Genomic DNA, 12,212 nt, shown 5'->3' on the forward strand with positions numbered 1-12,212 from the left:
GTGAATGTGAAGCTCAAGCAGTTGCACTGTGACTTAGCTGGGTGGAATTTGATGATCACAGGTGCAGGTGGTTGAAGGATGGTACAGGCTTAACACACACAACAGCTCGGGATCAGAGGGTCAGACGACAGAAGACAGAAGACTGAAGCTGCCTCTGCACCATAAATGGACCTACGTAACGGGGACTCAGCTTATGGCAGGGCAGGCGAAGACGGATGTCCCTTGTCGAGAGCCATACCTTCTGGCCAGGCTGGTACTGCGGGGTCGCGGTTCTGCAGGCGTCAGAATGTCTCTTGTGTCTCCGCACTGCCCGTTGGAGATGCACGTGTGCTGAGTCCCACACCTTCTCGCTCTGCTGGAACCAATGATTGACAGCTGGAACCTCCGACGGCTCGTCTGACAGGCTCCAGCTGTCTTGGTTCTGGTGGCAGTATGACCGCAGGTACCTCCCGATCTCTTGGATCTTCCGCTCAGTTTGGCCATTAGTTTGGGGGTGATACCCCCATGAGAGGCTGACAGACTCCTAGGAGTTTGAAGGCTTGCCATACCCGAGAGATGAATTGAGGGCCTCGGTCTGATACAATGTCCTCAGGCAGGCCGAAATGACAGAACACATTCAGGAAGAGCTTCTCGGCGGCCTCAAATGCAGTAGGCAGGCCCTTCAGAGGGATCAACTTGCAAGCCTTCGAGAAACGGTCAACAATGACGAACACACAATTATGGTGGTCGGATGGAGGCAGGTCGGTCATAAAGTCTATCCCCAGGTGAGACCATGGACGATGAGGAATTGGGTGTGGAACCAGCTTCCCTTTGGGGAGTCTCCGTGGCGTGTTGGTAACGGCGCAGACTGAGCATGCCTTGACGAATCGATGTCCTGGTTCATAGACGGCCACCAGTTGTGATGACGTAAGAGCGAGAGGATTCAAGCGCTTGGCTTTGCGCAGATACTCAAGGTTCCGATGATCGGTTATTATCTCAAACCGGTGATTTGCTCCCTCCAGCCAGTGTCTCCATTCTTCCAGTGCCAGCTTGCTGGCAAGGAGCTCGCGATTGCCGATGTCGTAATTTTGCTCCGCAGGGCATGGCTTTTTGGAGAAGAAGGTACATGGATGGAGGATCACCCTGCCACTGCGATAGTACCGCTCTGACCCCAGTGCTAGAGGCGTCCACCTCAACAGCGAAGGGGAGATCCGGATCAGGGTGAACCAGGATCGGAGCGGACTGGAATGCTTTCTTGAGGGATTTAATGGCCTCGATGGCAGATTGGTTCCAGGACAGAGACTTGGGCCGGCCCTTGAGCAGTGAGGTGAGAGGTGAGCTGATCAGACTGTAGTTGTGGATGAAGCGTAGGTAGAAGTTAGCGAATCCGAGAAAATCCTTTACACTGCAGGGTTGGGGCCAGTTCTGGATGGTTTCCACCTTCCTCTGGTCCATCTGGATGCCGTGTTGGTCGATGACATACTCTAAGAACTGGACTGATGGGTGGTGGAACTCGCACTTCTCGAGCTTCAGGTAGAGGTGATGGTCACGTAATTTTTGGAGAACCTGCTTGACGTGGTAATCATGTTCGGCCAGGTTTCTTGAGTAGATTAAGATGTCGTCTATGTAGACTATGACGAAACATTGGAGGAACTCATGGCAGACTTCATTCATATAACCCTGGAACACTGAAGGAGAGTTTGACCGGCCACATGGCATAACCCAGTATTCGTAGTGCCCCGATGGTGTCACGAAGGCCGTCTTCCATTTGTCACCTCGGCGAATGCAGATAAGGCACTCCTCAGTTCTAGCTTTGAGAAGACACGAGCTCCGCATAGTTGTTTCAGGGCTGCCGGAACCAGAGGAAGGGGATAGCTGTATTTAACCGTTTCAGAGTTCAGATGATGGTAATCGATGCACGGCCGCAAGCCTCCGTCCTTCTTGGCTAGGGCTGAAACGATTAGTCGACATTGTCGACAACGTCGACAATAAAAAATTGTCGACAAATATCTTTGTTGTCGAGTAGTCGTTTGATACCACGTGACCTAATGTAAGGGCCTGCAATATCGCGATTTGACCGCTACGGCGCTGTAGCGCTAGAGTGTAATGCAGCCGTTACAAATGCTATTGCGGTAGAAGAAAACACAGCGCGAATTATGACGGAGTGCAAACGAATCCGAACTAGCTAACTTAGGTGTGTGAAAGTTTCACAAAACTTCAAACCAAGAATGCTGTCGTGTGCAATACATGCAAGGCGTAACTTGCTTTTCACGGGAGCACAACATGAATGTTAAAGCACTTAAAGAGGAAAAACCCGGCACGAGACGAGCCGGTGAGAGGTGAATGTTCTCCAGCTGGAGCTAACGTAAATAACTAGCAGTAAATCTCTTTTTAGAGAATGCAATACTACTAATAATAGCAATAATATTAACAATAATAATATAATTACAGTAATGTGATGATTATTTTTGCATAGAATAAAGCTTGATCGAGCTTAGGATTCAGGGCTGTTTTTATTATTGTAACTATTAGTTATTACAGTCTTATCACTTGCCTGTATTTTGTTCCATATTCATGAAGACTTACAAAAGAGATGTTATGAAGAATATCATGTCTGTTGATTTTTTATACTGTAAATTAAAAGGTGAATGAGAATGTCTCTGTCAGCTCAGCTGTCAATTTTTTTTTAAATTGTGTTCTTATAATAATTGTTTGCAGTTTAAGTTTGTCTGTAATGCAGCTGATAATTTTTTTTGTTCATTTTTTTTATTGAAAGAGAACCGAATATTTAACCAATGCTTTTTGCATTTGTGTGTGATTTGAGTTGGACAGAAATCTGAAAACTTAAAGAGAATGAACTGTTTAGTTGACTCAAAGTTCATTAAACCAACCATTTCAAAAGCTGAAGTGATTTTCTTTTTTTATATTATAGTTAGAATATGTATAACTCAGTGTTTTAACAAATTGAAAAGGCTGAATAATCGTTCCAAACTTACTGATTAGTCGGCGAAATAATCGACGATTAGTCGATTAATCGTTCTAATAATCGTTAGATTAATCGATTATCAAAATAATCGTTTGTTGCAGCCCTATTCTTGGCCACGAAGAAAAAGCTAGAAGTGGCAGGGGATGTAGATGGATGGATACAGCGTTGTTGTAATGCCTCCCTGATGTACTCCTTCATGGCCATGGGACCGGCAGAGGCAGCAGGTGAAGCAGCGGGTGCAGATGGAGGAAGTGACTGGCGAACTGCTTGAACGAGATCCGGAAAGTGATCGCTGGAGTGATCAACACCTGGGTTTGTTGAACTCTGCATCATTGGTGGTCTGGTCTTCGGTCACACAACGGAAGAGAACAGACAGGTGATCATATAAACAAAGTTTATTAATAAGATGCAGGGAACAAACACTGGTCAATGGAAGGGTGAATGTGAAGTTCAAGCAGTTGCACTGTGACTTAGTTGGGTGGAATATGATGATCACGGGTGCAGGTGGTTGAAGGATGGTACAGGCTGAACACACATAACGGCTCAGAAGCAGACTACAGAAGACAGAAGACTGGCATCCGAAGATGAGTAGTCAGGCAGGTAAGTCTCAGGCTGGTAACGGGAGTTGTAGCAAGAGATGAGTCTGTACGTTGTTAGACTGTCTGGTGTGCAGAATGTGCGTGGTATATAAAGTGCAGGTTGATGAGGAGGTGCAGGTGCGTTGAATCAGTAGCCTGGGGAGAGTGAATGAGTGGGCAGAGCGTGCTGATCTGGTGACGATGGGCTGATAGATGGTTGTGTCACTGTGACAACATCAGAGACATTAACATATAATTTTACAAATGATTTCTAGTTCAAATAAACGTTCTTTTGAACATTCTATTCATCAAACAGTTTCCACAAAAATATTACTATATTATATTATTATTAAATATTTTTGATCACATAAATGCCTCCTAGGTTCAAAAACATTACAATATTGTAACAACCCCACGTTTTTGAATAGTAGGGATGAATTCAGGGTGATTGGGACACTTTTTGCCATTGAGATGACTTGGAAAAGGTGTCCCAATCAAATTGAATTCACCCTAGTTGATCAAAAAACAAAAAGCCAACAAGAGAGACTCTCAGTCAGCCAATAATAATAAAAAGTAACACAAAAGCAACTTAAATTATTACTTCCATAAAAAGTAATTATGTAAATGTAATTAGTTAAAGGTGCTCTAAGTCATGTCACGCGTTTTTTAGGCCAAAACATTTTTTGTCACATACAGCAAACATCTCCTCACTATCCGCTAGCTGCCTGTCCCCTGAACACACTGTAAAAAAACGCGGTCTCTCTAGACACCACAGGCTCGACAAACGGCAACAAAAACAAACTGGGCTCACCCGCACCACGAAACATAACAAACAGTGCTCCAGCCAATCACTGGCAAGAAGTATTTGAGGGTGGGGTCTGGGGGGTTGTGCGCGTACACATGAAGGGGGTGTGGAGGAGAGAGAAGCATGAAGAGGGAAGTTTGAATTATGGCCGACACACGACCAAAGAGACAACGTTCCGATGAACAGAACAACTTGCAAGAGGGACAAGGATAAGGAACGCGCGAAGTCCCGAATTTATATCGGAAAAACCTTTGAAAGGTGGCAAGAACTCCGCCGGCAGAAGGGATTAGCTACTATCCGACATTCAGTTGCTCTGTTTTTGCAGAACAGGTAAATCCACTTTTCTTTCTAAACTGACGTTCATGTTCGCCAAACCAACACAAGGATGTAATTAGCTAGATTTATGCAGTCAGCGTTAACTTTGGTGAATACAACATGTATGTTTCTAGCAGCGATCAATCTCTATTGTAAATGATCAAGCAAATTCACAATAGGGCGACAATTTGTGTAAGTTAACGGTTGTTTTCACCCACGGTTTGTTATGAATTTGAATGTTCATATATAGGCTATTGACAACTTTGACTAAATTTGTTTACGACGCCGCCGTTGTTTATGCTCACTGGGAAACGCGAAGCTAACGTTATCTTGCTATCATTGCGTCCTTGTATGGGAGCTAACATATAGTTATAACCTCAGGTGGCAAAACGATTTTAAGATAATGTTTCTCTTTTTCTGTATTCTGTTCTGCAATATATAAAAGCATTTATCTAACTTGGCGACATTACACATTGAATGAAGTATCAGTAAAACTTAACTTTGTAGTGACTATTTTGACTTTCCTTTATGCCGGAAGGGAAAGGAAGGGAAGGGAAGGGAAGGGAAGGGAAGGGAAGGGAAGGGAAGGGAAGGGAAGGGAAGGGAAGGGAAGGGAAGGGAAGGGAAGGAGGGAGGAGACGGGATGAGGAGGAGGGAGGGTCTAGCCAGCCTCCGTTTTGTTTGACAACAATTCGAATGTCAACAAGAAGTAACGTCTCCCGACATCGCTTAGAGAACCTTTAAGGCCCATTCAAGGTACCTAAAATATAAACTATGACCATAAAAAATGTGAAAAAGTGAAGTCCTCACCACAAACCATAACAATAACGACAAAGAGAAACGATATTGTTGGGATGCCTTTCAGATCATTTTGTTTTAGTCGATGAATGATAGCCAATCAAAAACCATTCTACATTCAATATAACAAAATTATCATATAACATTATCGTCCATTGGTGTAAACACCAAAAGAGTTTTCATTATTGATGTGAATGGGCCTTTACTTTTTACTAATGCAATATTGTAATGTCGCTTTTAAAAATAAAATGAAAGTAAATTGCTTACATACACCACTGGAAATGATTACAGTGCTTATCCCAAATTCCTTTAAAAAGGATAAGAAAGAATTTCTGTCAAATGGTCAAGACAGGGTTCTGTTATGCAGCACTGCAGTTAAGCAATTCATGCAGCCCTCTGAAACAACAAGGCTGAGAAGAAAAATGAAAACGCGAAAGGACTGTGACACGTCGAGCCTCTCCATATCCCCCGGCTGAACTCGACCGCTCAAACTCAAAGTGACATGTGAATCCTTTTTAGAGAAGTTTATGACTTTATCCAGTCACTCTGCTGCTCCTCTCGTCACACGGGATGCTGAGCAAGACAAAGAAGGGGGTGGAGGGACGTACGAACAGCCTGGGCAATGACTCAGCCCTGGAGAACTTTCTTTACTTCATCCACATACTGTATCCTGATTTAGTAAGGAATAGTTCAACCAAAAAACATTACATTATTTACTCACCTGAATTGTCAGTTTTTAAAGAAACTATTTCTTTTACACTACAAGACTTGGCTTTTAGCTTTGATAGACAGTGAAGCTCTGATTATAATCTAGTTCAAATGGATACAGCCTAAGCAGTATTGCTAAAATGGTTACATTTAACACGCTTTAAAATGTAATGTGCTTCACACATTATTTTAACAATCATGCCAAATATTTTATCTTACCCCGTTCATATCTGGGTCAAAGTGAAAGGGCCAGTGCAGTCATGTACATACGTTTTTATGCCTTGTACACTTAAACATTTCTCAGAGATTTAATAGCAAATTCTTGTTTATCAACTTTTTTTAACAAACTTTTTCATGAAAATTACATTGTTTTTTCTGCAGTATTTACTTCTCCACAAAATCATTTTTATCAGTGAGGTTTTGTCGAAATTGCAATAATGATTTAAGATTTGAGAATGATTTGAGTCTTGGTGGCATCAATAAGAATGGATTGAAACTTAAAAAACAATCAGTAATGTTTTGCCATGTATGCCATTATTTTACAGCAAAAGTGTTTAAATTTATGGAATTTCATAACTGTGTAGTGTCTATATACAGTATATAGCCTAGATGTTGTAGATTTGGTTTATTCCAGTGCCAATTCTGGCAGGGATTTAGTTTATTTAAACTAAAACCTCTCAGCAATTGGGGAGGAAGGAGGGGGTCAGTGAGCTGTTAATTAAAGTTAATTAAAATGAATGTACATTAAAATTAATGTATTTATAATCCTTTTATGGTGGGCACAGAGAAACTGCTGGTAAAGCAAGTAGAAATTTTAACTACTGGGTTGACCAGGCAAGAAGAAAATGCCTTACTGCTGAGCCCTACTAACTTTACCATCAATCCTCCCTTGGCCAACCAGTTTCATCACAAAAACAAAGCCAAACCGGCACCAAACCGCCATAAACCAGCATTGAAATTGAACCTCAGCATCCCTCCCTAGTCATCAGCATGCATGTGAAGGACTCGCTGCAGTGCTCCATGAAGAGCTGGTGTCATAAAGGTGATCTGACCTCTGGGGTGAAAGTCAGCGGGTTGATTGACGGGCGGCTTCTTGATGTCAGAGGAGCGGTAGACGATGTGATGACGCCCGGGTCCTCCTTCCTCCTCTCCTGTCATGTCGCCTCCTCTCTCCAGTGGCTCGATAAAAAACTCCTCTTGACCTGCACGGATCATCCCCGCCTGACAGGTTTGAAAGAGAGAAAGAGAGAAAGAGAGGTAGAGATTAGGAATTTCAAAGGCAGGTACAGCACAAAGCTTGCACATCAAGTCCATTAAGCGAATCAGCTATAAAGGCTATTTCTGTAAGCCTGCTATATCATGTTTTCATCAGCTTTAGAAGAAACCCTCGGGCAACCCGATCTCTGAATCGATCCATCCCTTTTCTGCTACTAACTCGTGTGTTCGGGCCCCGACCATCTCTAAAACTCTGTGACATTGCCTGTCATAAGCAAAAACAAACTCTCGCTAATGTTTCAGAACAATTCGCTGCTTTAAGGGAGCAAACATGAGATCGTCTTGTTTGTGCAGTTTAAAGATGACTGTGAGAATAGTCTATGAGGGCAAAGAGGGAAATCCAAACCGCGAGCAAAGATCAATATGAATCTCTCTGCCAGAGTGAACAAACTCACTGACAGACACACTTGACAGCTCATGTTCCGATCTCGCTGTCTCTAGTTGAGATTCGTTGGCTTTGAGCGACAAGCCGCATCCACTGCCAGGGATGCTGAGAACGTAATGAGAGAGAGAGAGAGAGAGTCTACAAGGCTTTAGACACACAGAGCTAATCGATTGTAGGACACGTCGCAGTCCCTACGACTTATTGGCTTTTCCCTGCCAGAGCACAGGGTCTTTTCCCTTTGCTTCCATAGCAAATTAGACAGCCCCAATGAGAGCACGAATTGAATAGCAATGTTAGACCTCTTCTCTGATGTGGAGGAATATCAAATGTGAACTTCAAACAGGGCTGTTAAAGTCACGCCGGAGCCCCCTCAGTCATCACAATACTGAAGCCCGGCAGAGTGCAGGCCGCTGAGCTAGTCGTTTAGCTTGGTCTCCAAGGAAATATTACACAGCGAGTGGTCCCGCCACCTCCCTCACTCCCTCCTGCTTCCCCCGAGGGTTCATTACGAAGGAAATGCCTGTGCGCTGCATAAATCGACACCACTGCATGAAGGGCTGCCGTTGCCGTTGGTCTACATTGACTGAAAGTGCTGATGTAAAAACAAAACAGACTCGCATATACCTTTGTCCTCTCCTAAAATCCACTCAAAACAGTGTGTCGTCTCTATTGCAAATGGAAATGACAGTGTCACTGGAGGTTAAAGAAGCAATTAATAGTATAATGCATGATCTGCATAACATGTTATACACCGTTGTACATATATATACAACGTATTTTTTCCTTATTTACCAATAAAAATATCAAAACATATGTAAAACAATATCAATTTACTTGAGAGGCAATAATGCACAAGATAGTTTAAGACTGAAGTAAAAAAAAAAATACACACGTTATCGTTCAAAAGTCTGGGGTCGGAAGTTGTTAATGTTTTGAAAGAATAAAAACTGCAGTTTATTTCTTAAAATGTCATTTATATACTGTGTGTATTTATTTATTTCAAGGGGTTTCACCTTTTGGTACCTTTTTTTCTCTCCAAAATGCTCTTCTATGCACACAAGTGTTTCCAAATCATTTTTGTTATCTTTGCAGGAATGTAATATGAAGTTTTCAAATGTATCCTCTTGGTAGAGTGTCTTCAAAAAGCTAAATTTTCGCAAAAATGTGTGTGGACGGATGGCCAAAACAGGGAGAAAAAGATGCAACAAAGAGAAACAATATTGTTGGGATCCCTTTCAGAGCATTTTGTTTTAGTCGATGAACAAATGTATATGTAACAAATGTTAGTGTAGATGTATCCATAAATTACCCTTACGTCAGTCATTCAAGTCAGTCAGATGGACCCTTCCTGTTTAAGTGGGCAGATGTAAAAGAAAAATCTGAGCACCTTTGAAAAATTCTTGTTCAGAGTCTGAGCACAATGCATTGTTTCCAATAACATTTTACCAAAAACCACATTTCATACTTTGTGCAAGGAACTGAGGCTGACCGACTACTTGGAAAAACTAGTCACTACACAGTTTTAGAGGACAACGAAAATGTCTGCGTTTCAACCGACTAATTCTTTCCATTTGGACTCCTTTGGGACATCTCCAGATCCTGTAATCTGAAATGGAACCCGTCATCAAAACCAAAGCCCCTCTTTCCTCATGGAGAAACTATGGCTAATGCCTATCTTTTGGCCCTCTCGAGCACACACAGTTAGCATCTAATGGTTTCAAATGAACAATCTATAGTAAAATTTTCTGGTTTGTTACAGTCTAAGCAAAAAAAAAAAATACAACACAAAACCTCCAACAGAACAAGCCAGGCCAGCTGCACCATCCAACTTCATCTAAGACCTCCATACCAGCGAAACCGTAGTTGGGTGGACATCAGACGGTCTGAAGTGTCACTATCTGCCAAAATAGAGAGTTCATGAGAAGATTCAGAAGCATTATCTGTGTTTGTATGTACATGAATGTGTGGGAACTGGCCACCCTCCCAGTCCAATAAGAAATCCGTAACCCTCTGTATGTGTGTGATTGCTTATAAAGCTGATATTTGTTTGACTCTGACAGCTACAAAACAAAGAGCACTGTAGCTATTCTATTGCCATTACGGCTTCTAGTTTTCTTGGCTCCACCTCGCCACTTTGGCTCAAACATTCTTGTTGTCAAGTTTAACAGGAATTGATAGCCAAGAAATTTTCACAAGGTATCTCAATGCCCCACCGCCTAGCAAATTACTGTCTTCACTTCAAAGAGTGAGAAATATTTTTCATTTACACCCAATCCACAGCCAGGAGAAAAAATACAATGAGTGTCAATTTAGAAGTTCCAATTTGAACTGAGGTATCACAGAGGGGAAACAGTTCATCATTCAATCATGACATTTAAGACAAAAGCTTAGCAAACTGCCTTGCTCCACAGTCCATACAGCTTGTAAAAAAAAAGTACACTTTAGCATACTTCTAAAAAAAAGTACTTATTACAGAAATTTAGACAAGACTTCTTGCATTGTAATGATTGTCATGGTGTGAAGATAACAATCTCTACCTAAACATTAACAAAACAAAGGAGATGATTGTCGATCTACGGAAAAAGGGAACAGCACTCAAAGTTACACATTGGTAAGACGGAGGTGGAGAGAGTGAGCAGCTTCAGATTCCTAGGGGTTCATGTAACTGAGGATCTCAGCTGGTCTCAACATCACACTGGTCATGAAATCATGTCAACGTTTGCACTTTTTGAGAGGGTTGAGGAAATTTGGCATGTCCGGCTGGATTCTCAGATGCTTCTATAGGCTGGGACACACCTGGCCGACGGTAGGTCGTCGGCAAGTGTCTGTCAAGCTAGTTTTTCTGGTGTGTCCTACACTTCGGCTCTCGCCGGGCTCATGTCGGCTTAAAATTAAGATGAACATAACTGATATTCAAAATGGTAAGCAAGCGCTGCTTTGTTTACGTTTCGTATATCTGCGTATATACAGGCGCAGAACGCACATGCTAGTTTGCAATCGGCTGTAGTGCCGCAATGTAAGCCAGCCATCTCCCCGGAGCCCGAGCCCCACAAGGATTTGCAGAATAAGAATTTAATTTGATGGTGAAATGATTGTTTCCCCGTATATATGACAATAAATTATTGAATCTTCAAGTGCACTTTCAATATAACTATGCACACTTCTTCTTCACACAGGAACCTACACAGGCAGCCACCTTTTAAGACAGTATCCTAACTGTCATGAAACATCACACTCTCTACATAGGCAGACATTAGCATTTTGCTAAGCTAATAGTGCAATAATCCTTTAAGCATAAGTATACATAGAATTTTCAGATGTTGGGTTCATTTTCGGGTCAGATTTCATTTTGATTTTGATGCTTTTTAGTTCAATATCGAATTAAAGTTTATTTACATTTGACATTTCTCTCACCTCGTCGCCTTCTTTATGTTTTCACTTTATCGCAACTAATTCTTGGATTGATTTCTAAGGATTCATATAACGCTGCCTTAGCAGCATTAGGTGAAATTGGGTATTTTAGGACACAAAAAATCACGGAACAGTCTTCACATTTCAAAAATGCTGCCTCCGTAGGTTTTGGAACAGAACAAAAGTCTCAATGCTTTAAATTCAAGATGAGAACTAAGAGAGGTAGAATTGAGACAAAGTAATTGTGTGTAAGAGAGAAAACAGACGTTCAGGGAAAGAGAGAGAGAGAGAGAGAGAGAGAGAGAGAGAGAGAGAGAGAGAGAGAGAGAGAGAGAGAGAGAGAGAGAGAGAGAGAGAGAGAGAGAGAGAGAGAGAGAGAGAGAGAGAGAGAGAGAGAGAGAGAGAGAGAGAGAGAGAGAGAGAGAGAGAGAGAGAGAAAACAAAGTATTACAGTTAGAGTCCATGAGACAGTGAGGAAGTACAGTGCAGTCCTTCTCCGGCATGAGGCCCATAAGAAGCCAGACTCTGACATAACACAGGAGGCTATTAGAAAGCTGTTTATATAGTGTAAAAAAACACATGATGAAAGAGAGGCGTGTGGGTGGTTGGGTGTAATGACACTAATGACGATGGAGAGACAACACTTAACGTATTACTGTCCAATCTATCAATGGGATAATGTCAGAGTGTGGACAATGACAAATTAACAAGATATTAATGGGATAGCTCATTCTAAGGCATAGTTTAATTTAATCACCCTCTGTAACGTTGCATGTTAGGTTAGTGTCTATCATTCCTGTTCCTGTATTCTTTTAGGTGTCAGTTAATTAAAGTCTTTATAGTGAATATTGTGTTTAAAGACCAGCAATTCGTGATCAGAAAAGATTATTACGGACTTACCAGCTGTCCAACTGCTCTCCAGAGCAGGAGCAACAAAGCCTTGAGGACCACACCAAAGAGCTTTTCATAGTT

General features: G+C 42.0%; 1 protein-coding gene across 1 annotated transcript in view; it reads right to left on the bottom strand.

The window, feature by feature from the left end:
* The window catches only part of adamts2a (ADAM metallopeptidase with thrombospondin type 1 motif, 2a), a 74,215-nt gene that overhangs the window by 39,486 nt on the left and 22,517 nt on the right, over positions 1-12,212 (bottom strand). The window contains 1 exon segment of the mRNA XM_081391869.1: positions 7,222-7,390. Within this exon segment, the coding sequence (XP_081247995.1) occupies positions 7,222-7,390 (169 nt within the window).

This window comes from Scardinius erythrophthalmus (assembly GCF_964197995.2).
Source record: "Scardinius erythrophthalmus genome assembly, chromosome: 17".
In the NCBI taxonomy this organism is placed as follows: Eukaryota; Metazoa; Chordata; class Actinopteri; order Cypriniformes; family Leuciscidae; genus Scardinius; species Scardinius erythrophthalmus.